Here is a 25,488-nt window from a genome sequence, read left to right on the forward strand (position 1 = left end):
AAAGGAAAACCTATAATATTAGCATATCAATTGTTCATATTTCACCACTTTACATATATATTCGTTCTTAAGGTAAATCATAAACAGATCTTCACATTTTTCTTTAAAAACTAAAGATTTAAGTTACAAACATGCCAAATTAGCAAACACCAATATAACATAAACAAAAGAAAGATAGAATAACTAATTAAATATACTTACATAAATTAATTTTTCACTCGTTTTCACACTTAAAATATCAATTAAACCAAATACATTATCAACAATAAAAAAGTCTAATAGCTTTGGCTAGCGACACCCCAAGCATGAAAACTCCAAATTTTTAAACTTGTCTAGAATTTTAATAATCCCATATAAACTAAATCAACTTGTTTCCAAGCTACATGATTTTGCATCCCTACCTCAGAGTGGAAAAGGAAGAGATGAAAATGTTTGCTTGCTATGATAAGTTAATTGGTCACATACCAATTAGTACTCATAAGAGGGCAAAGGACATATGGCTAACATTCAAGGGAAGATGAAAGGAAGTAAAGATCAAGTTACCTGATACGTAGAGAAAAAGGAAGAAGTGAGTGATTACTTTAGTTTCTTAATTACTTGAAATTGCAGTCTTAAGTCTTTAACCTACGTGTCTCTCATGCCTAACCTTTTCTGTGCCAAATTTGATGATATAATCCAAGTTGATTATACAACAATCTTATGCATTCCCTTTCTTATTATGAGGAGAGTTAGGCAAAATAGGGATGATGTGTGCGTTTTTTAAAAAAACACAACGGTGATTTATATTTAACATCAATTTTATCTCCTTTGTCTCTCAAATTGGTGTCAGAGAATAATAGTCAATTTTTTTCGGAAATACTATGTTGCAGTTTCAAACCAATCACTAAATATTGAGGAGTACCAAATTAAATTCAGAAAATTAAATTTTAGAGCTTATTTGAAAATAATTTTAAAAATAAATTCTAAAAGTAATTTATAAATAATTACTAAAGTCCAACTTCCAAAACGTATTAAATATACTTATAAAAATTAAAATTTATAAGTTATAAAAAAAGAAAGAATATAAATAATTAAAAAAATACAAATAATTTCCAATCAAACATATTGTCAAGCCTCATCATTAAGGTCAAGAAGGCCTCGTTTAGCTACCCTTATAGTTTCTACTCAATATTTATATGGATTTTACTTATTTTTTCTTCTAAATTAACATACATATTTTTCTTACAAAAATCATGTGAGTCTCACCGTAATTTTTTATTTAATAATTAAAAATAAATTTTAAAAAATATGTTAATAGAGTGTATATCTTACATTCTTCATCTGCTTGTTGACAAACTCTACTTAATTACAGGTTGTTGACAAAGTCACTTAGGGTTAGCCCATTCTATCAAACACAATTCAAACAAAGTCTTCTCAGCAGATGAAGCCCACATGTGGTGCCACTTAACTTCCTTACAAGATTATACACCACATGGCCCATGTAGTGCCAACATGCACATCTACTTGTTATATTTCATTTATTTTCTTTTGTCTTTTTATAAATGAGTTATTCATCAAAGAATCACAAGACAACAATTATAATTTTCAATTGCACGAATGGCACTTCCATACACTGCTCCTTTTAAGGTTTGCATTAATCATTGTTAGTTCTTATACTTAGGATGCGTTCACGTGTGTATAAAATGAATCAGAATAGAGTTTTGTAAAAATTTGGGTAAAATCAATTAACATATATACATTTTTTTTTTCTTACATATATCCTTTATAAGAGATTTTTTTCTTCTCAAAACACTAATAGACAGTAAATGTTGATGCCTCTCTCAATAGGATTTAAATAATGGTTTATCACTTTATGAAAGACTAACATTTTTTGTTATACCCAACTCTACTTGATAATCAATTGCAGCTAAATGATAAAATGTATGTAAGTATAGAATAACATCTGCAAAATTTCATGTGATCAGTAACGTTCACTGAGCTAAGTATAAACCAAGTTTGATACCTTGATTTTGGTGATCAGATCAGTAACATTTCATACAGAGGAAAGCACACACATGTAAACATACATGCACACGAATGCATGCACGTGTGGGGAACAGGGAGGTAGACATACCAAATACGAACATCACCTTTGCACGAGCGAAGAAGCTCCCAAAATCCAATACACGAATTGCTTTATCTCATTATGCTGGTCACCATCACCTCCACATAAGGAAATTGTCCTTCGTTGACATGTGCAACTAGCAAACTATCTACATTTTGCAAAAGCATTTTGATTTCTTTTATCCGTAATGACTTGTGAGAGAGAGAAAATTGTCAATTGATCAATAAAATTTTGTCACCGTTAATAAATAATAGTGCTGATAGGATTTATTTCCTGAAGTTTCAAAAAGAATCGAGAACAATCAGAACATAATGTATTATATTTGGTCTTTAGAGAAAAGGTGACTTAACAAAAGATCGAAATATAGAGTATGAACTTTTCATTGTATTTGATTGTATAACTATCGAATTGTATAAATACATGTCACAAATTGATGAGGCAAAATTTTTTAACACCCATAGCAAATCCCTAAAATTTGGATGCTTTGCAGGATTTGAGAGCATTTTATGGAATCATCATGCTCAAAAGTTTGGCTCTTATTTTGACTAGTCGCCTAAATATGTTCTCCAAGCCATTTTCTAGGCTTTCAGTGGCATTCTCAAAAGCCTTCAATCTTTCATGTGCAACCTGCAACTTCTCAACATTAGTACTTTCACTTAGAAGGGTGCTTAAAGATGCTTCCACACACTGCAATTCATTGAAATTCTCTTGCTTCTCTTCACATGATATTACCCCCTTATGCATCAATTTTCCAATCACCAACGATTTCAATGCCTTTGACTTTGAAGCAGGCCCAGCCAAGAAAGTCAAAAGGGATTGGAAGACAGACATGATCATTACAATGACCTCCCTAAGAACTCTTATCACAGCAACATGGTCTTCATCTTGATTCAATATTGGAGATACTCCAAATTTACTTTCCATCTGCTTTAAACATGTGATCAATTTCGTAACATTCTTCTTCATCATTTTTGTGAAGAAATTATATTCAGCTACACTTTTTTCAATACATGAATCTCCTTTTCTCCTACGAAGAGTAGAATGATGGGCTTGAACATTTTCCTTAATTTGTAACATGGTGTCCCTTGTGTTGCCACAGATATCCAAAATTCTCACTGAACCATCCAACAACTCTTCTACGAAGTTCTCACCTTGATGGTGAAAAATCACTTTTTGGGTTGATGCCACATTGAGATGATCTTCTAGGCAAATATACAAATCTTCAAGAAAAGACAAGCCTGTGGCAATTGAATTTGGAGTGGATGTGGATGTGGCTTCCCGAGTTTTGAGCTTGGTTAGCTCCTCCTCTACTCTAATGGTGCTAGGATGAGATCCACATGGAAAACTATTTGAGCGAACATGGAACTTGTTTGTCATGGTTTTGTATATTGCTTTTTTTTTTAATGGAAGCTCAATTTTTGTGTGTTCTTGGCCAGTCCTTGACTCTATATATATGTAGATGCAATTCATGATTAGTTCATTCCTATTAATTGACCAACACAATAGGCATCACAACTAACTATCATAATTAACGTGAGCATGTGGTACCCGCATGGTTTTCTTACGAATTTGGTGACATTGTCACATCTCTGCCAAACATTGTGTACTATTATATAACTTAGATATAATAATAGGCCACAACGGTAGTAAAATGTGTCTGAGGTGTATAACTGGCATGTCCTGTGTTGGTAATCAGAAAATGTTATTAGTCATCAACCAGTTTGCCTCCTCTGCTGCCACATACCCTCTTGATTTCAAATATAAAATTGGTTTTGCTTATCGATTCAAAGATGTCCTCTAAGTGTTTGTCTCAATATGATGGAGCTAGAATTGCAAAATTTGATTTTGCAAGGGTGAGATCCAGATCCTATGATATAGCAAATGTTTAATGATTGAAGTGAGAGATATGTTGCTGATTACAATTCAATGGACAAAATGATGAGCAAATTAATTTGCATTTCGTTAGTTGGGCCTGCACTAGTGGCATTCACCTACTCTTCATGTCTCCTTTTCAATTTTACCAAAGTTTTCATTTTGTTCTAATATGAAGAATCTTGACATTTTCTTTACCTTGATTCCCTTGGAAAATCTAAGGGTACGTAGAGGACGACGCATACTGTTCTTGTTATAACCTTGTAGGATTAACACCTGTATTTGGTGAGAATAAGAATTGCTATATTTTTTTGTGAAAAATCAGCCTCAGCTTAGGTTTTTGTAACTATTTTGCTGCATAATTATGGATTACAATTAGATGGATGGTTAACTTGTTCGATACTAGCTATTCTAAGAAAATTTAACATTACTAGAATCAAAATAAATTCATATAAACCCTTTAATAAATAAACTTAAATAAAATATAATATGATATTTTTATAAGAATTTAATTTTGGTGAATTATCAGTAAAAATTTTATTATATCAATAATTTAAAATACATCGTAATATAATTTTAATTATATAATTTATTGTATTTAAATAATTTTTCTAGTTACTTCTAAAATGAAGAAAAAAGATTTTTAAAATGCAGATTGCATGATCACTCGTAACATTTACTTGGGACTGCTTTACGCTTCTCTTACAACTCTGGCCAAAAAATCATAAATTGATCGTTTTATGTTAAATTTCTCTTCAAAGTCTATAGATAAATTAATTATTCCAATTGCTTAGTAGACAATGTTCATGATAGATGTCATCGTAAGGTCTTTCAGAGAAAGAGAGACTTGCAACAAAAGATACCAAATTATAGATCTAAACTTCTCAAATTTGATTCTATAACTAATGAATTATATACACATATGTACAAGTTAATGAGGCAAAATTTTTCAATCTTGGTATATCCTTAATGTTGATTCGTAATGTTCAAAAGCTTGGCCCTCGTTCTGACCAAGCGCCTAAATATACTCTCCAAGCAATTTTCTAGGCTTTCAATGGCATTCTCAAAAGCCTCCAATCTTTCATGTGCTGCCTGAATCTTCGCAACATTAGCACCTTCAATTAAAAGGGTGTTTAAAGATGCTTCCACACTCTGCAATTCATTGAAATTCTCTTGCTTCTCTTCACATGATATTGCCCCCTTGTGCATCAACTTTGCCACTCTCAACCATTTAAATGCCTTTGACTTTGAAGCAGGCATATCCAAGAAAGTCAAAAAGAATTGGAAGATAGACATGTTCAATAAGATGACCCCTCTAAGGACTCTTATCACAGCAACAAGGTCTTCATCTTGATTTACTTTCCATCTGCTTTAAACATGTGATCAACTTCTTAGCATTCTTCTTCATCTTTTTTGTGAAGAAATTATATTCGGCTACACTTTTTTCAATACATGAATCTCCTTTTCTCCTACGAAGAGCAGAATGAAGGGCTTGAACATTTTCCTTAATTTGTAACATGGTGTCCCTTGTTTTGCCACATATATCCAAAACTCTGACTGAGCCATCTAATAACTTGTACGAAATTCTCACTTTGATGGTGAGAAATCATCTTTTGGGTTGATGCCATGTTGAGAAGATCTTCCAAGCAAATATACAAATCTTCAAGCAAGGACAAACCAGTGCTAATTGGCTCAGATGTGGACGTGGATGTGGCTTCCCAAGTCTTCATTTTGCTTAGCTCCTCCTCTATTCTAATGCAACAAGGATGAGATCCAGATGGCAAACTATTTGAGCGAACATGGTACTTGCTAGCCATGGTTTCTCTTTTGTTGTTTGTTCTTTTTCTAGAGGTTCAATGTTAGTGCGCTATGTATTACCAAGTCCTTGACCCACTTTATATAGGGGTCATTCATAATTCACTAACGATGATTATTCCTATAGGCCAATAAAACAAGCAACAAATTCAAGCATGTGTCACACCTTTATCCAACATTGTGCGATTACATGTGATACTTTGCAGAACAAGACTATAGTAACATGGGTTTGAGGTGCATAACTGGCATGTCCTCCAAGTGTTGGTAATCAGAAAACCTCATTAGTCATCAATTAGTTTGCCTCCTCTGATGCCACATTACCTTGTTGATTTCAATTATAAAATTAGTTCTGTTGATTGCTTCAGAGCTGGAGCTGGAAAATGAATTATAAAGATTGAGATCTTGATTTTATGATATACTAGAAAATGTTCAATAATTGAAGTGACAGATAAGTTGATTGCAATTCAATGGACAAAATGATGCGCAAATTATAGCATTATATTGGTGAGGTGTGTGCAAGAGGGGCGTTCCCCCTTGTTTGTAGTCTTCATTTTAATGGAGCTTTGATTGCTTTGAGCCAAGTTTTCACTTTGTTTAACATATTATTATTATTATTATTTAATACTCATTGGGATATTGTAACTATATTTTTCTGAAGGTACTTTCTTTAAGCTTTGACATATTTCAAAAAAAAAAAAAAGTTGAAGCTCAAGCATAGTTAAAACATATTTTTTGGGGGTCAAAATCAAGTCAAACTAAATGGATATCCTCACGAGTTCGAATTTAATTATATTTTTTATATGCGGATTGAGTCATAAGCGTCTAGCAGACTATTAAATCCACTCCCATTGCTACAAGTAATTTTGTAAATCTTCTTCCAGTGTCTATCACATTAGCTTAAGGCCTAATCAATTTTTAATGGCTTAAACCCGATCTTTAATACAACACAATACTGTAGAAATTTTTTTTAAAAAAAACTAGCTGAAGTTATACTCTGTAGTTTGTAGCTTATGAAGCAATCATAGTACTCGGGACTTTAATTAAATTTAAGTTGATAAAAATTATCAATTAACAAATTAGTTACTTAATTCATAAGCAATAATTTTAAAACGATTTAGAATGCATAACTCAAAAATTTATTTATAATTATTTATAAAATAAGATTTAAAATCTTTAAAATGCAGATTACATGACCACTGGTAGATTACTTGGGATTAATTTTTGCTCCCTTAAACAACTATGGTAAAAAACAATCATGAACTGATCATTTCTTTGTTAAGTTTTCAATTCAAAATGCTAAAGATAAATTAATTACTCCACTTGCTAATTAGACATTATTCTCCAGTCAATATTAGTGACTGTAATGTTTAGCAGAGAAACATGATAAATGTAAATGTATGTTCTTCATAGTTCAGACAAAAGGAGACTAAAAAACAGAATATGTACACCGAAATATTTGTATAAATTATAAACATTTCGTTTTATTGGATTGTATAAATGTACAAATTTATGAGGCAAAATTTTTCAATCCTCAACGGATCCTTAAAATTTGGATGCTTTGAAGGATTTGGAGAGAGTATCACGAGTCAGCACTCTCTATTGAGTCATTATGTTCAAAAGGAAGACTCTCGTTTTAACCATACGCCTAAATACGCTCTCCAAACCATTTTCTAGACATTCAATGGTATTCTCCAAAGCCTCTAATCTTTGACGTGCAGCCTGAATCTTTGCACCATTGTTACCTTCACTTAGGAGGGTACTTAAAGATGCTTCTACACACTGCAACTCATTGAAATTCTCTTGGCTCTCTTCACATGCTATCACCCCCTTATGCGTTAATTTTGCAAAAAGAAACCATTTGGGTGCCTTTGACTTTGAAGGAGGCACGGCCAGGAAAGCTAAAAGGGATTGGAAGATAGCCATGTTTATTACAATCACTTCCTTAAGCACTTTAACCAAAGAAGCAAGTTGCTGATCTTGATTCAAGAGTGGGGATACTCCAAATTTGCTATCCATCTGCTTCAAAGATGTGATCAACTTCTTGGCATTCTTTTTCATCTTTTTTGAGAACAAATTATATTCAGCTACACTTCTTTCAATACTTGAATCCCCCTTTCTCCTTCGAAGAGAAGAATGAAGGGCTTGAACATTTTCCTTAATTTGAGACATGATATCCCTTGTGATGCCACAGATATCCAAAATTCTCACGGAACCATCCAACAGTTCTTCCACGCATTTCTCACCTTGATGTTGGGAAATAACCTTTTGGGTTGATGCCACATTAAGAAGATCTTCCATGCAAATATACAAATCTTCAAGCAAGGAAAAGCCTGCGGCAATTGACTTTAATGTGGATGTGGATGTGGCTTCCCATGTTTTGAGCTTGGTGAGCTCCTCCTCTACTCTAACGGTGCTAGGATGAGATCCACAAGGAAAACTATTTGAGCGAACGTGGAACTTGTTTGCCATGATTAATCTTTTTTGTGTTTGTTTTGGTTTTGCTTTTCAGAAGAAGCTCAATGTTTTAGTTTGTGTTCTAACCAAGTCCTTGCCTCTATATATATATGGGAGCAATTCAATGATTCATTTCTCTTGGGCAACAAAATAGGCATTACAGCTAAGTTCTCATAACCAATGAAGGTGAGCATGTGGTACCCGCATGTGCTTCCTACGAATTTGGTAAACTTGTCACATCTCTACCAAACATTGTGAACTATTATTTGTGATATAATACAGGCCACAATGGTTCTTAAATGGGTTTTGAGGTGCATAACTGGCATGTCCTCCGAGTGTTGGTAATCAGAAAACCTCATTAGTCATCAACTGGTTTGCCTCCTTTGCTGCCACATTACCCTCTTGATTTCAAATATAAAAGTAGTGCTGTTTCAACCACTGCCTTGCTTGTCTCAATGTCAAGGAGCTAGAACTGTAAATTAGTGTAATAGATCTTGCAGAATATGATAAATGGACAACAATTTGAGTTATATATGATTTTGGTAACAATTACGAGAACAAAATGATTAGTTATTTCGCGTGTGCACGAGTGGCTTGTAACCCATATGTCTCCCACGTTGATTTCATCAAATTGTTTCAATATTATGTTTAAGCCAATATGAAGAATCTTATTCCTTTATTTTGTTTTCTTGAGAAATTTAGTGGTACATAGAAAAGGACGCATATCCTTTGGTTCCATTATGTTTATCTTAGGAGAAAAAAATATGATTACATAAACATTACAGTGATTAAGGTTTTCTGTGCGGACATCACTTCTGTTTACTATGCATGTGGTACTTTCGCTGCTTAGTCATAGACCTCTTACTGTTATGTAGTTAGTTGTACAAAGTGATTTTATAACATCAATATTTTATTTTAAATTTCATATATTAAATAATATGTAGGTATTGAACCGATGTTGGATAGTAAAGTGTGCGTACTTCTACTTATCCCTATAAATTTTTATAAATAAATATATTTATACTTAAATTTATTTATAATTTTTTAATATATGTTTAAGGATATAAGATAAGAAATCAACAAAAATATTTTTTTTACTAAAAATTAATATAAAAAATTACTAAAATTATATTTCAATTATAAATATTTGTTTATAAATACTCCTTAAATTCGGTTCTAATTACTATTAATCTCAATCAAAATTAATTGTAATTTGCTGAAAGACGCAAATGACAAGGAAAAGGACGCCTATCTGATTTTGGGGTTCCAATCCTCCCAAGTCCCGTCCATAAAAACTAATAGAAAGATTCATTGTTTTATATGAAAAAGGTGCCAAGGCCCTTTTTGTGATAGATTCATTGCACTTGCATCTTTAATTAAATTTACGTTAATTTATAAAACAAATTAACAACAGAGTATTTAATTTAGCAACAAAAATTATATTAAATTATTATTGTTTTTTGTTAATAATTTCTCAGTCTAATCTATTACTTACTTTTTATGATATTTAGTTAAAACTATAACTAGTATTGACAGATTCCACCTTTCTGGAAGATGGATGATTGACTGTTTAAGTAGATAAAATTTTAAACAATTATTAAAATAAATAAATCTTAAGTACCAGCAAGTTTATTTGGGAGAAGTCTTTTAGTTGTTGGTCTTCAAAATATTTTAAAACAAAATATTCCCAAATATAGATTATAAACATTTTGTTGTATTTGATAGTATAAGTATTGAATTGTGTATACACATCTACAAATTTATGAGGCAAAAAATTTCAATCCTCAGCGTATCCCTAAAATTTGGACGCTTTGAAGGATTTGGAGAGAGAATCATGATTGAGCACACACTATTGAGTCATTATGTTCAAAAGGTTGGCTCTCATTTTTACTATGAGTCTAAATAAGCTCTCCAAACCATTCTCTATGCTTTCAATGGCATTCTCCAAAGCTTCCAATCTTTCATGTGCAACCTGAATCTTCGCAACATTTGTACCTTCACTTAAAAGGGTGCTTAGAGATGCTTCCACACTCTGGACCTCGTTGAAGCTTTCTTGGTTTTCTTCACATGATGTCACCCCCTTATGCATTAACTTTGTCACTAACGACCATTTTGTTGCCTTTGACTTTGAAGGAGGCACGGCCAGGAAAGCTAAAAGGGATTGGAAGATAGCCATGTTTATTACAATCACTTCCTTAAGCACTTTAACCAAAGAAGCAAGTTGCTGATCTTGATTCAAGAGTGGGGATACTCCAAATTTGCTATCCATCTGCTTCAAAGATGTGATCAACTTCTTGGCATTCTTTTTCATCTTTTTTGAGAACAAATTATATTCAGCTACACTTCTTTCAGTACTTGAATCCCCCTTTCTCCTTCGAAGGGAAGAATGAAGAGCTTGAACATTTTCCTTGATTTGTAACATCACATCCCTTGTGATGCCACAGATATCCAAAATTCTCACGGAACCATCCAACAGTTCTTCCACGCATTTCTCACCTTGATGGTGGGAAATAACCTTTTGGGTTGATGCCACATTAAGAAGATCTTCCATGCAAATATACAAATCTTCAAGCAAGGACAAGCCTGTTGAAATTGACTTTGATGTGGATGTGGATGTGGCTTCCCATGTTTTGAGCTTGGTTAGCTCCTCCTCTACTCTAACGGTGCTAGGATGAGATCCACAAGGAAAACTATTTGAGCGAACATGGAACTTGTTTGCCATGATTAGTCTTTTTTTTTTTTTTTTTGGTTATATTTTCCAGAAGAAGCTCAATGTTTGTGTGTTCTTACCAAGTCCTTGACTCTATATATATGGGTGCAATTCAGTGATTCATTTCTCTTGGGCAACAAAATAAGCATCACAGCTAGGCTCTCATAACCAAGGTAAGCATGTGGTACCCGCATGTGTTTCCTTGGAATTTGGTAAACTTGTCACATCTCTGCCAAACATTGTGCTCTATTATTTGTGATATAATATTGGCAGCGATGATATTGAAATGGGTTTGAGGTGTATAACTGGCTTGTCCTCCGAGTGTTGGCAATTAGAAAACCTCATTAGTCATCATCTAGTTTGCCTCCTTTTCTGCCACATTACCCTCTTGATTTCAGTATAAAAATGTTGTTGTTTCAACCTAAGAGATTTCCACTGCCAGGTTTGTCTCAATGTCATGGAGCTACAACTGCAAAATGATGTATTAAATGGCTTTTGGAAGCATGAGATACGGATCTTGTGGGATATGACAAATGGACAAAATTTGAGTTATACATGAATTGATAACTAATATCGGGAACAAAATGATGTGGGGTATGAGATTTAGCGTGTGCAGGAATGCATGTAACACATGTCTCCCTTGTTGATTTTACCAACTCTTATTATTTCGTTATGTTTTAAACCAAAGAAGAATTATATCGTTTCATTTGATTTTCATGTTAAATGTTGTGGTACGTACATATAAAAGGACAAATATCCTACGGTCACATTATGTCTGTCAATGGCAATGTTATTATCAAGTGCGGGAGAGGGAAAACTAAGATCATGAAAATATCACAAATGTGCAATTCTTGAAATCAACGGTAATAAGGTTCACAAGGGATTCTGTGCAGACATCATTTCTGTTTACCATTTGTCTATGTCGCTTCTTGGTCATATTCCTCAGTTCAATTCCCCTTGTTATCTTTTTTCACTGTTACTGTCTATAATACAAAGGGAAAGAGACCAATATATATTCAGTGTGAAATAGAAAGAGAACAAATAAATAAAAGATGTGATAAATAATATAAGAGATGAATATGTGCAAGTGTTAAAAAAATTAGACACTATCAATTATGTTTATCTTACCATTCATTTATTTAACTTTTTATTTAAAATAAAATATATTGTATTAATAACATATATTGAAGAGTTCAGCAGTTTTAGACACCGAGATTGAACTCAACAATAACACACAACAATAAATGAGGAAAAGAATATATAAATTTTTAATGCGTTAATACTGTTTAAAAAAGGATGAAATATAGTTTGAATGGTGCATAACAAATAAACAGAGAAAGACACATTGTCGATAACTTGTTATTTTTTGGGCTCTGCATATGAGGCCTCTGTTAACGTCACAAAAGAAGAAGGCCCAATGAAATACCAGTGGACCTAGAACAGTCTCTTCTGTTGAAGCGGTGGAGTCATTAGTTTTGGTGAAATATGGAGCCAAGGCCCATCAATAGTGGTGGATTTAGGAAAGTGCTCCTTCTTCTTTGCATATTTCCTGTTTGCCAAAATCATGAAAATAATTCCTTCTAAATTTATAGTTAAAATCGACAGTTTAAGTTAATCCTAAATGATTTATTTATACTTGACCGTAAAATAAACAAACTTTGGCTCAGTTTGAATAGATTTTAAAGTTTAAAAAATTAATAAAATTGTTATTAAAAATAATTTATTTTTTCAAATTTTCAGTAAGTTAAATGAAAAAGTTTCTAAAAAAATAATAAATCATAAGTTGATTTTAATTTACGGAGGGGGTTTAATTCATTTTTTTACTCCATTTTTTATTTATATAAGTATTTATTAAAAAGTTTATCTAATCTTCAAGATTACTTATTAATACACCGGTGAGAAGGTTTTAATCTCGGAGGAATGAACAGAGGTTCATCAAGAGAAACACCTTGGGATTCAAGCCTACATTTGATAAGTGATATGAATCTATTCAGGCGGTTTAATCAACTCACATTGCAAAAATTCATACATTTTATTCCTAAGAAGTGTTGTTTCTGTTGAAACTTTTATAAGTTAATTAACAAAAATTTATTTCATTCAGTGATAAACATTATATTGAAATGATCATTGTATTCTTTAGTGGTGTATAAATTCAATCAATTACTTGTGTTTTACTGATACCTGGTCAAACCTGTAACTAGTATCGGTAGATTCCACCTTTGTGGAAGATGTCTGATTAACTGTTCAGTAGATAAAATGTTAACCAAATCATAAATAATTAAAATAAATAAATCTTGAAAGTCAACTATAGTTTGTCTGAGGGTTTTCAATTGCCGGTTTTCAAAAAAGAAATGAAAACAATGAACTGTAGAATAGGGAAATGTTGAGAAAACTTGATAAAATTTTGAATCAACCATGATGCTCTCGTTCAAATGTGTATTGATTTGCGGAGAGCAAACCCATTAAAATGCGGATTACATGATCATTCTTACATTTACAAAGGATACTGATTTTCACTCCATTCATCAATAAGCTACTGAGTAAGCATATTCAGAAACGACACTCTATTTTTCACTAAACATCTATATATGCAATCTAACCCACCCTCCAAACCATCAATATTAACATTTAGTGTCTCTAACACTCTTAATGCCCTTTGAAATTCACCATTGCAATCACGGTTTTTCTCTCTTCCAAGTAGGGAGCTAAGAGCATTGCTGAGATCTGCAACCCCGTTGGTGTTCTTGTGTTCTTTCTGGGAAGAAAACAATACCATGGGCTTCAATTTTGAGATCAAAGAGGACCCTTTTGTTCCAAGTGTTGGCATAGACAAGAATACTAATAAACAACGTGATATAGAGATGGTGATGGTGCTTGCTTCTCTTAGAACTCTAGCCAAAAAAGTTAACTGCTGATCTTGATCCACAAGAGAAAATGAATTAACTTTGTTTTGCATTTTCTTCAGCTGACCAAGTTGTTTTGCAATTAATTTCTTTGCCTTCCTCCTGAAGCTATCATAAGCAGAAATGCTGCTTTCAATGCTTGAATCCCCTCTTCTTCTACGTATGGCTGAATGAAGGGTTTGCATGTGTTCCTTGAGATCCAACAATAAGTCCCTTGCACACCCACATGTGTCTAGCAATGTGACTGAGTCACTCAATGCTTCTTCTACTAGTTTCCCATCTTGGTAGCGAAGAAGGGTTTGTTGGGTCTGTGGAGAGTGGAAGAGTTCCTCCATGCAATTGTATACCTCTGCAAGCATAACTAAGTCATTCTGAACTGTCTCAGCTTCCAAACAAATAGTACTTGAGACATGTTGAGAATGATGAGGTTTAAGGTGGTTTAGAAGTGCTTCAACTCTTTCAGAAGCAGGGTGTACTCTACTGGAAAAACTATTGGATCTTATGGGTTGATGTGCATAGGGAAATTTAGAAATGGGTTCCATCTTTTCTTATTTGTTAGCTAGAATGGTGTTCCTAACACAAGGATGCTTGATTGACAACTATTCTTCATTCAATCTGATTATATAGGAACATGGTTTGGAGAACCTAACTTGGTACCATATTTATGAACATGAACTATTTGGGTGTGTGATGTGTACATGTGATGGCAATGTGGGTCACTCTAAGTATCATATGACTTTCTGACACTTTAGGTCAGCAATTCGGTAGCTCTAGTGATTTCATTAATTTCATGGTCATGAGATGAGCAACGTATAAACACAATGATAACATAATTACAACGGATACAGAGAATTGCTTGCTGATGTTAGGCATCAATAATTCCATCTTGTCAACCATTATTCAATGATATAAATTATCATGTGTATTATTATTTAATGTATATTCTTCTATCAGCTTATGTTGTCAATTCATGCCCTCCTTCAAAAAGTAGTAATTGATGGATTTAATTAACCATGAAATTTCTAGTACCCTTGAAAAATTGAGTTTTGACAATAATAAAATTTTATTAAAAAGAAAGAAAGTATTTATTATACTTTTATAAATTTAATATAATAAATATGTATTTTTCTATAAAAAAATTATTTAATATTTAAATTCAGCCCTAAGAATTGAAGTTAACAAAATTTTAGAAATGTAAAAATCAATTTTGTTAAACATGTGTTAGAGGACATATGCTGAAAAATTTACAAGTAATAAATTTTTATTAGAAGTTATAATATTTAATATTATTAAAATATTAAATTCAATAATATGTTATTATTTTTAATAAAAACATATTATGTATGAGAGGGCACGTGTTATAAAAACTAATAAATGCTTAGAACTTTGTATAATTTCTGGTACTTTGGGTTTGGTGGGGGGTTTGTATAAAGAGGTGCCCAGAAAGAGGGGCAAACTTAGGAATCACATGTTGATTGGACAAGAAAAAGTTGATTCTTTTTGTTGGGTGCTTCTGCATGCATTTGCAGCATAAATAACATTATGTTCAATTGACCAAAAAATAAACATTATGTTTAAAGAGCAATGTACCTAAGATTCATATTCTCTGACAGATGGTAGCTTATGAGTAAGGAACTTGTTACAGTTAAAATTCCACATCTTTCTATCAAATATCTCACATATTAAAATAAAATTGTTGCTTGTATAAATAATTACATCTCAAAGTTTTTTTTTTCACTTTTACCATATCATAAAAAAATTAAAATAAAAAATTTTATTTAAGCCGCTCTTACTAATTGTTTGATTTATAAAAAAATATATATTATTTTTGTCGTTGCAATACATGCATTTCTTAATTTAGTTATTTACAGTTAATTTTATAAATTTTATAAAAGAGTTAACTAATCTCATTTCATATTAAGTTTGATTTATGTTAAAGAAATAATATCTTTTACCAGTTTTATGAAAAAAAGTGTAATTATATATCCATTTTAAGTTTTACCAATCAAAAAATTAATTTTACTCCTTATATCTGTTTCACATAACATTAATGGTTCGCATTAAAAAAAAAATCATACTTTTCGTACAATTTTCTTGTCTTAAATGCTTATTTTGAACTAAAGTAGCTAAGTAAGATATTTAAATTAAGCGATAATAAATTCATATTAAATAAAAAAATTTGCATCTTTCAAGTACTAAAACCTTTTTTTTCTCTTTTTAATGAAAGGATGCACGTTATGCCATGCCAGCATGTTCTATATCTATACTTCGTGAGTAACAATAATTTGACGAATAATGATTTTCTCATTTTTTTTAATGGCTGTGAAATAAGTATAAAGAAGGGAAATAAAATAAAAATATGATGAATATGTGATAAAAAAAATTAAAATAAAGTAAAAATGATATGTGAGAAAATTAAATAGTTGTAACTTGGTACTGTTCTGTAATATGTTCAGTCCAATGCATTGGTATGGTAGGCCTGTTGTATACAGAGCATGACATTGTTGAATCCATAAGGGTTAAAGGGAAACACCAAATATAATGCATCCAAAGAGGGTTTTGAGATATTTAATGGAAAAAATGCCACATGGCCTAAGGAAACTATAATAATTATTAAAAATGTTTTCATTTATAAATACAAATTTATAGAGGAAATTTTTTCTATTTATGTTTTCTTTAATTATTATAATTAGAAAAGACATGGGAAGAGGAAGAGAAAAATATAAGATAAAACAACGATGTGATAAAGAAAATAAAGATAAATTATAAAAATTAATATAAAAATATAAAAATAAAAGATTCATTTTTAGATGTAAGGATAAATTATAATCATTAGCACATTTTCCAGCAGAATTCCGCAAGTTTTGTTATAATAAGCAAAAATCTATTACGATAGAATTGTGGGAAAACAATAATGAAAGTCATGGCATTTTTTTAAAAATTGTTTGTAAAATATTTTTATAATTCAATTATATTGTTTTTAAATTGCTAAATTTATTATAAAAATTAAAAATAGATCAAACTAAAAATAAAAAATTACTTTATGTTGACATTCAATTTAATTCTTAATTCTCATTATTAAAATTGAATTGAACTTATAATATATTTATAAAACATTTATTATATTTTTATGTAAAAATTATTTTTACTGAACTTTAGCATAACATTGTATAAATACATGATATTTTTAACTGCTATAAACTCTTATTTTTTCAATTAAGTATCTCTACTTTTTTCCCCCTATGAATAATTTATTTATTTTAATAATTCTATCCTTTAAGTCAATACATCTTTATCTTTATTTTTAAAATTTTCAACAAATTTATTTCAATTTTTGAACTACTACTTAATCTAATTTTAAAATTAAATTAAAGTTGTGTCATAATAAATAGATTTTAAAATAGTAATTTATTAATAAATAAAAACTAAAAAAAAAAATCCAAACCATGAAAATAACTGCTTCTATCCATTGTCCAATGTATAACTTTATTTGTATGAATTAACCATACTCTAGTCAAAACGTTTCACTATATTGTCAGTTTATAATAAAAAGATAGTAGCTAATAGTTTCTGCCGTTCTTATTTTGTTAGTGATTCATGCTGTCATGCATGTATAGAATAGGTCCAAGGAGTTTTTGAAGGCTTAAATTAGCATAGAATTTAGAACTTGAAAGAATAATACTTGAACTATTGACAAATATTGACTTGAAAAACCTCAAAAGAGCACACTTTACATTTTTCATCTGAATTACAAATTTAAAATTAATCAAGTTTGTAAAAATGCGAATATGTTCTAACCATGTAGTATGTAATCAAGATCTTAACCTTGTTATTTACCATCTCCAATTTAGATAAGTCTTGAACTTTAGACGATACTACAGGATACCCATTTTTAAAATTGTTTTCATGTTCTTTTTTCAAGCTCAAACCCTCAAATCTCGATCTCACTAAACAAAAGCACAAAACCACAATTATTATTAAGTTTGGTCAGAAAAACTAAAATCAAAGTAATGAAACTCCGTTGACATTGATACAAAACTGCTGAAATCAGTTAAATGTTTCCGTGCCAGTAATTCTAAAATACATTTTGTTCCTAAAAACAACTCAAAGTGCGCAAAATCGTTTCCAAAGAAATTTTTATATCGTTGTAAACAATGTCACTAGTGTACATACAATCGTGCATACCTTCTTCGGCCACTATTACCTTAAAATGAAAACATTGAATTGAAATGCTATTGTTTAACAAGGCAATGGCAGCGAGAAAGGCATTGTGTGGGAACAATATCAACTTGAATCATCATTCTCAGTTTGAATTAAAGATGAATGGGCAAGACAACTTGGAAACTTGAAAGGGACTGTTGTCAAAGGCTTGTCATCAGACAATCCTTGGCAGGCCAAACCAAATGTGTATCCCAGCGCCAGCGCAACAGGAACAGCAACAGCATTTCCAACTTGTATGTACCTTTGGTAAAGATAGAACCATTGAGTGCAGAAAAAGTTTAATATAGGTTTAGCGATAATGAAGGTGATAATGAAAGATTAAGAAAATAAAAAGATTTAAGTGATAAACTATAACAATATTTTTGAAAAAATACTAAAGGTTGTGCTAGGTTTAATTTTTCAAACAAATTGGGCCAGTATCATTTACATTTACTTTTACTGAGAATTGATTCTGAACCCTATTAAACATACCTTTCCTTGACAGGTCCACAAAGTTTATAGCAATCAGGAAACCCCTGCAATCTCGCATTCTCTCGAATTGTAAGTACTCGGTTTTGTGTTGGGTGGAGAATGACCTACGATAAAATAACCTTTTGATTGAGTCAATGCATAATGATACACGCAAAAGAACACGACCAAGAGCAAGCTACTACTCTCATCCATACCAAACAACTAACATGACGAGTTTAAATGAAAAACGCATACATAAAGCACTTTCGTAAATAATGTACTTCAATGCAAATCAAATCATGCACACAGCGAAAATAATAACCTGGTTGTGAGGCTCAGCCCTTGTCACAACTGTTGCCACAATTTCATCCCACCACAAACGACCGAAAGGCCTGTTTTTTCCAATTAGTTACCTTAGGAATTTTAAGAGACGACCAAAGACATAACAGAAATCATATACTTACTTCGAGGAGGTCCCGCGAACAAATGTCATAGCATAATCAGGAACCTATGCAAGACCATAACATAAATATAGATTAGAGAAAAATGTTCTGATATTCAACAAAGGACTAGGGTCAAAATAAATGTCCCTAAGAAAAGGTGAGAAAGACTAATACCAAAGGCTTCCCCGAGTCTAACATCACTCTTTCAACCGATGGATCCCATTCCACTTTGTTGTCTTTCACAAGTACACCTGGTAAATCTCTGAAGTTTGCGCCCTAACAAAAGTAAGCAGGCACCATCTATATTTTAACAGGAGAAACAAGAATGTTCTGATAGCACGTAAGGTCAAGTTACGAAACCTTCTTCTTAGGAATCTGGCAAACTCTGTCATAATCATCTTTGTTCAATTGCAGAGGACGGTGATCATACAGTATTCTACGTGATATGCTTTGAGCAGCAGCCATATTACCCACCATCTCTGAAAATAGAGAACGTATAATCAGGCAATAATTCCTGTACGCTAATATTATGTACTTAATGCGTGGACGTGATGTGACATATTCTTACACCATTAAACTACAGTCAACTACCACAACAAAATTCTAGTTATAGCAGAAGCAATGCAGAGCACGGCAAAGGTAATTCTTAGACATCTAGTTTCCCACTCAGAGAGAAAGGCAAAGACTTTCAGCGAAGCATAAACAACAGAAGCATGCTCAAACGAAAAGGCAAATATAAAAACAAACCGTTTTTCTTCAATCTAATATATTTTTGAAACTCGGTACGAGGAGCAGTCCCATAGTTCCTTTCATCCCGGCTCTCATCATTTGTTACCTAATTGATGGAAAAAATAAAAATTCCAAGGCAAGAAATGGCATCAAAACCATAATTTAATTTTAATTCCCTTAGTTAACATGTATTTGTGAGCAAAATAAACATACAGAAGGCAGATCAGATATTGCATCCTCAAGAAAAAGGGCATCAGCCAACTGACAAGTTTCTTTATTGTCATAAGCAACTGTAATTTCCTGTAACATGACCGATCAGATTCAGACATTGCTAGTAGAAGAAAATGAAGGGAACATGCATGAATCTATTAGTCCTTAGTCCTTACTTCAAACTCAGTTGGTACAAAACCTCTTGATACCACCTCATGCGTTGGTAACGGATATGGAGGCAATTTCTATCCAGTAAAAAATGTAGTTAAATCAATAACTTTTTCATTTAAAACATTCACATATATAGTCAAAAGAAAAAAGAAATTCTAGAAGCATATATAATAACTTTACCTCGGTGGGACGTGCTCCCCAAAGAAAAACTCGCATGCGAAATTGTGGAAGACCATAAGACCCTGCTGCCATCATGCCCATTCTTGCTTGATAATTCATGGCCACAAGACGACCTATGGCATAACGCCCCAGAAAACCACCAGCAAACTTCAAAAGATCAACGACATTCTCCATGAGAACATATTTTGGCTTCAGAAAATCAATAATATCCATGTAAACAATCAACTGCCGATTTTTTATATCCTCTAATGGAGCTTGTTCGTTCCTGAAGCGGTTGAAACCGCTAACCCCTTGACATGGGGGTCCTCCACAAATAAAATCAGCATCGCCCTGCACAAGCATTTAGGACAAAATCAATTGTAAATCATTATTAGTGAACCAAGTGCTTCCGTGTCATCCAAGAATTTAATGGTATCCAGGAATGGAGATACCCACAGGAAGAGGCAATAACTTCTTCTTGTATCCATTTTTCACAAAATCATTCAAAACTTCCTTGCAATCGCTGGTACAAAAAAATTACAGTCAGAATCTTGCAGAGATCAAATTTTCATAAAGCGAAGTTATGCAGAACAATAATCGAAGTTTCAATGACAAGGGGAAACCTCAAGCCTTCTATTGGCTCCCATGTGTCCTCACTGGAATCGTAACCCTTCCAACGCACCTAAGTCGTCATTTTAACAGCAGAAAGATTGATTATTAACTGAATTTTTCATTGCACCGGATAATTAAAAGAGACTACATAAACAATAAATCGATAAAATCAAATCAATGACACTGGGACTAGCTGACAAAACATAAAGGCAAGTCACCTTCTTTGACAAATATTTGTTGAGTCAGCAACTCAAGATGTTCTTGGCATCTCAGCATATAAGATGACTAAGCCAATGAAAGTATCAAAGTTAAAGCAATATATGAACTTAATTGTTAGAATAGTTATTGCAAAAAATTGCATTTCGTTAATTATGATTTAAAAAATGAGGATAACCAGGGGGAAGCTATCTTATATTCAAGCACACCCACCCCAATTTTTTGTTCTTTATTTTATATGTAAAATTATTTTTAATTTTTTATATAGCAAAATAAATCACTAAAATTGATTTAATATTTTATTATCTCATGTGATACATCTATCAGTATTTATAAGTTATACATTTTACAAAATTTTACCATATAATAACGATAAAAAAATGTTATATAAAGAAAAGAAAAACTTAATAAGGTGTTACAATACACGACTTTTGACTTCAAATTATTTTACAGACCAAATCTCATATGATCATATGAGATAGTAGTTTCCATGTGTACATTATACGTGCATTGTAGTGTAACTTGTATGTTTTAGTTGGACTAATATTGTTCCAATAAAAATACTCTTCGAATTACGCAAACTTGTTCTAATATATGAATTGTATGATTTATAAGCATCCACAGAATATTCCTAATAAACGAGGAACATCTTAATACTTTGGTTTTTTTTTTTTTCATTTAAATTAACACCCTAAATATAAAATAAAATTTTGGAACTTCGAATATATAAAGTAATTATCATCCAATATATATAAAGTTTTACAACAGCAACAGATAAATTAGGTCTCTCTCTCTCTCTCTCTCTCTCTTAGCGTTTTACATATTTAGCCTCTCCAATTAAATTGGTCTAGTTCCGCCACTAACAATAACTATATTCTTAAGCATTTTAAATATTGATACCCAAATTTTTTTCTTTAAAACTTTTCATCATATTCATGTCCCATATCTGTAAAATAAGTTATCCACATGTCATATCACCTAAAATAAAATAATTATATTTATGACACTATTTAAGAACTTATATTTAAATAAATAAAGAGATAATTTTAGTATCCTTTGATAAAAGGATTTATATCATGATTTTCATCATATAACAACCCTTCAAAATATGAATATATCAACGCCAGATATTTTATGATTATTTCATTGCATTGTACATGCATGTTGTGTAACAACTGCTAACCTAATTTATTCTCAAACTTGAATTTGTTTACCGGAAAACTAGACAACTATAAAATTTTTGAAGGTTCAGAAGGTCGAACAAAGAACTCTCAGATGAATAAGCCAATCCAAATAAATTCATTAAACTGCATATGTAAAAGAATTAAAGCATTGTGCAGGGTTAAAGCCAACATACTTTAAAATATAGTCCTGGTTTATTGACATTGTTGGGATCTCCATAGCAAACGGCAAGTAACTTTTCCACCTCAAATTCCCCAGAGTCAGACTGATTTACTGAAACTTCATTATTCACATTATCAACATCATCCTCATCCACGTCAAAATCAGAATCTGATCTTTCTGATCCTAACAATGAAAACTCCTCACAAAGTTTAGCCCAAGCTTTTATTAGATTTAAGAAATCTTCTGCTGGCTCATTTCTCACCTGATTTTCATTTGGGAAACAATATCAGTACAGGAATAAAGATATCAAGCGTTCTTACAATATGCCAATAAAACTTACCTGAGTTTCAGGGTGATTTAACTTTAGACTTTTACTTGCATGTGTGTTTATGTCAACAGCCCACCTCTTTGAAATCAAATACAAAAGCATTATAAATTGCTTAAAAGAACAGTTAAAATAAATCAGATTGGTCAAGTTAAACTACTCTACTTACAGTGACAAGTTTGATGCCAGCTATAGAAGCACCCAAGCAAAGACCAGTAGACATTGCCCCACATCCAGAATACAAATCTAATAAAGTCCACTGAGACGAAACAGAACTATTATTTTGAATAGTCTTTTCATTAACTGTATTAACATCGTCAACACAGCCATGAGATCCAGATTCGCTTGAAATTGTTGAAGTTGCATCACTTTCTGTTCTAGCTGTTTCTGCATTATCAGAGGAAACTACATGAATGCCAGAATTCAGCAAGGTAGTACAAAAGTAATAATGACCATGAGTCATAATAATTTTATACAAATCATCATCCCATCAGAATGCAAATTCTTACCATTGTCAAGGTTTGAAAAGGTTACGTATGAAACAGTGTACTTCATATCATAATAGTGATCGCAAGAAAGAATTTTTCGCTTCTTCATAGTCAAGTCCACCTACAGTATGCAAAACGCAAACTGATTCAACCACATTATAAAGAAGTTATGAAATTGATCAAGACAAACAATTTAAATAAATACTCATTTAATAGGGTATTATCAGATGACAGACCTTACCCATCAACTTCACTGTGAAGCCTCTTAAAATAAGTTTTTTTAAAAACTAATATAACGGTTATAAGCTACTTCTATGAGCCCTTTCAAACATCCCTAAAAGAAATTGATAAATTATGAAGCACGTACATCTGGGCTGATTTGAACAATTTTTATTTTAGAAACAATGCAGTCAAGTGGGTTTTGATCTCTGACATCAGATATAAATACTCGTTTTTGGTCAATGAGATCACTATGATCTTTGATAACCTGCACAAATTCAAAAACCGAAAATGAATAACCAAAACAATTAAGAGAAAAAACAAAAGCCACTGAAAAATTAGCCTCACAGTATCCTCCGCTCTGTAAAACCACTGTGCTGTGAAATATTTCTCATTATCAACAGTTTCAAACATTTCAACAATACGCGCAATATAATCAGGTTTATCATCTTCAGCCTGAAAAAACCAACATAACAGATAAATGTCAAACGTGTTCTGCTTTCACCAAAACGGAATATGCGATTCCAACGCCGAAATCCGAATACCTTGACATAAGCATCATCGTAGAGTTTATAGACTATCCCATCCACTTTGGCTTGGTAGAAATGACATCGAGCCAACAAATCCCCACTGTTTTCGCTAGTATCCCTACACAGTATACACTTATAAATACACATACGAAACGTGTAGATCGAGTAGAAGAAAAGAGAGAAAAACAAGACTCACTCTTTTGAGCTTCCAGCCGAAGCTTTCTTTCCGCCCTGGTTATCGAGGCATGAAGAAAATGAGCGAAAGAAACAATAAAGAGATTTGAAGGAAGAGGAATGAGAAGGAGAAAACCTTAGAGGAGTATCGGTGGGGCCATTTGGCGCGGGCGTCGGTGGCTGGAATGGGCTTTCCGACGAAGCAAACGTCGAGGTTAGGAGTAGAGCGGTTGGGCTTCTTGCGTTGAGAGGGAAGCAGCGAAACGGTGTCGTCTTGAGAATTGGATGGTTGTGGCGTTGCGCGTTTTCCCATGTTGTCGCTGCTTTCGTTGGAAGAGAAGACAAGAGAATGCGAAACGAATACGAGAATGAGAAAAGGGCAATTTTAAATCACTCCCACGCGGGAACTTCAATTCCAACCCAGGGAAACCCTTTTTTTTTTTTAATAATATTTTTTGCTCCAATCGTCAATTCATTTTCCCTTTTTTGCTGGATTTATATACACTTATAACTTGTTTAATTGAGATTCTGAAAATTAAATGAAAGAGATTCATAATAGTAAAAGTGAGTTATATAAAATTATTGCTTTATTTTTTATATTTAAAAATAACCCTCTAAAGCTTATATAATTATAGTATAACTCTATTTGATTGTTTGGCAAATATTAAGCTTTTCAAATGGAGCGTCAGAAAATTAACCAAATTAAACACGTGTCTACTATTTTTTACAACAGAACCAGACATGCATTTAGTAAAATTCTATTTCGTGTTGTCGTTTGTTGTGTTCTTGCCTTCCTTCCATCATTTGAAGAAAGGAACACCTAAATCAAATATTTTTGTTATTAATTAGTTAACTGATTCGAAATCGATAGCATTAATGGGCACAGATACAGTGAGTCCCAACCCCTTCTTTAAAATTTGAGTGGTCATTAATGGTAACAAATCTCTAATAATAATGTCTTTCAGTTTCCGGCGACACTTTCTTTGTAAAGAAGGAATGATTTTGCAAGCATAGGTTCAAACATTTCAAAATTATACAATAAACTATGAGCCTTTTTAAAAGAAATTTCATAAATTAAAATTTTATTTTAAATAAAAATAAAATTGAATGATAAACAAGGTGAAAAAAACACCATACATATGTCTAAAATTTATTGACCAACTTATAAAATGTTCCAAATTTTCTTATAATTCAAATGAACCAAAGCAAGTATCTTTTTAAAATAACAAAACTTAAGTGCAATATTATTGTGGTATTGTTCTTTAATTAAAATTAGAGTTTAACGTAGTGTATATCAACTTTTAACACTAGTGTGTTGATCGTTAATATTTTATTATGT

The 25,488-nt window shown here is 32.0% G+C and overlaps 5 protein-coding genes and 1 pseudogene across 5 annotated transcripts; all 6 read right to left on the minus strand.

The window, feature by feature from the left end:
* Positions 1–2,608: 2,608 nt before the first annotated feature.
* Positions 2,609–3,481, minus strand: LOC113870309. Its single transcript, XM_027506903.1, has one exon. It carries the CDS (start codon positions 3,479–3,481, stop codon positions 2,609–2,611), a length of 873 nt encoding a protein of 290 aa, XP_027362704.1.
* Positions 3,482–4,942: 1,461 nt separating this feature from the next.
* LOC113870310 lies at positions 4,943–5,793 on the minus strand (annotated as a pseudogene).
* Positions 5,794–7,387: 1,594 nt separating this feature from the next.
* LOC113869924 lies at positions 7,388–8,260 on the minus strand. Its single transcript, XM_027506453.1, has one exon. It carries the CDS (start codon positions 8,258–8,260, stop codon positions 7,388–7,390), a length of 873 nt encoding a protein of 290 aa, XP_027362254.1.
* Positions 8,261–10,094: 1,834 nt separating this feature from the next.
* LOC113869925 lies at positions 10,095–10,967 on the minus strand. Its single transcript, XM_027506454.1, has one exon. It carries the CDS (start codon positions 10,965–10,967, stop codon positions 10,095–10,097), a length of 873 nt encoding a protein of 290 aa, XP_027362255.1.
* Positions 10,968–13,488: 2,521 nt separating this feature from the next.
* Positions 13,489–14,400, minus strand: LOC113870311. The gene has a single exon (XM_027506904.1). The coding sequence runs from the start codon at positions 14,398–14,400 to the stop codon at positions 13,489–13,491; it is 912 nt and encodes a 303-aa protein (XP_027362705.1).
* A 3,621-nt stretch (positions 14,401–18,021) lies between these two features.
* On the minus strand, positions 18,022–24,462 carry LOC113870312 (DNA (cytosine-5)-methyltransferase CMT3). The gene is made up of 20 exons (XM_027506906.1): positions 24,286–24,462; positions 23,991–24,107; positions 23,794–23,901; positions 23,594–23,713; positions 23,248–23,347; positions 22,908–23,125; positions 22,754–22,819; positions 22,427–22,675; positions 20,865–20,923; positions 20,698–20,764; positions 20,263–20,592; positions 20,088–20,156; positions 19,915–20,001; positions 19,720–19,807; positions 19,333–19,451; positions 19,147–19,248; positions 18,994–19,037; positions 18,852–18,921; positions 18,551–18,654; positions 18,022–18,320 (listed from the first exon to the last, which is right to left on the minus strand). Exons 1-20 carry the CDS (start codon positions 24,460–24,462, stop codon positions 18,143–18,145), a joined length of 2,472 nt encoding a protein of 823 aa, XP_027362707.1. The 3' UTR covers positions 18,022–18,142.
* Positions 24,463–25,488: the final 1,026 nt, after the last annotated feature.

This window comes from Abrus precatorius, unplaced genomic scaffold (genome assembly GCF_003935025.1).
Source record: "Abrus precatorius isolate BTA unplaced genomic scaffold, Abrus_2018 Scaffold6, whole genome shotgun sequence".
NCBI classification, from domain to species: domain Eukaryota; kingdom Viridiplantae; phylum Streptophyta; class Magnoliopsida; order Fabales; family Fabaceae; genus Abrus; species Abrus precatorius.

Excerpts from the sequence above, each read along its gene's own strand:
- LOC113870309 (XM_027506903.1), bottom strand. The coding sequence starts at position 3,481 with ATGACAAACAAGTTCCATGTTCGCTCAAATAGTTTTCCATGTGGATCT.
- LOC113869924 (XM_027506453.1), bottom strand. The coding sequence starts at position 8,260 with ATGGCAAACAAGTTCCACGTTCGCTCAAATAGTTTTCCTTGTGGATCT.
- LOC113869925 (XM_027506454.1), bottom strand. The coding sequence starts at position 10,967 with ATGGCAAACAAGTTCCATGTTCGCTCAAATAGTTTTCCTTGTGGATCT.
- LOC113870311 (XM_027506904.1), bottom strand. The coding sequence starts at position 14,400 with ATGGAACCCATTTCTAAATTTCCCTATGCACATCAACCCATAAGATCC.
- LOC113870312 (XM_027506906.1), bottom strand. The coding sequence starts at position 24,462 with ATGGGAAAACGCGCAACGCCACAACCATCCAATTCTCAAGACGACACC. Across the intron at positions 19,452-19,719 it reads TATTAGATTGAAGAAAAACG|AGATGGTGGGTAATATGGCT; the intron begins GTTTGTTTTTAT and ends CTCTATTTTCAG. Across the intron at positions 18,321-18,550 it reads TGTGGACCTGTCAAGGAAAG|GTACATACAAGTTGGAAATG; the intron begins GTATGTTTAATA and ends TCTTTACCAAAG.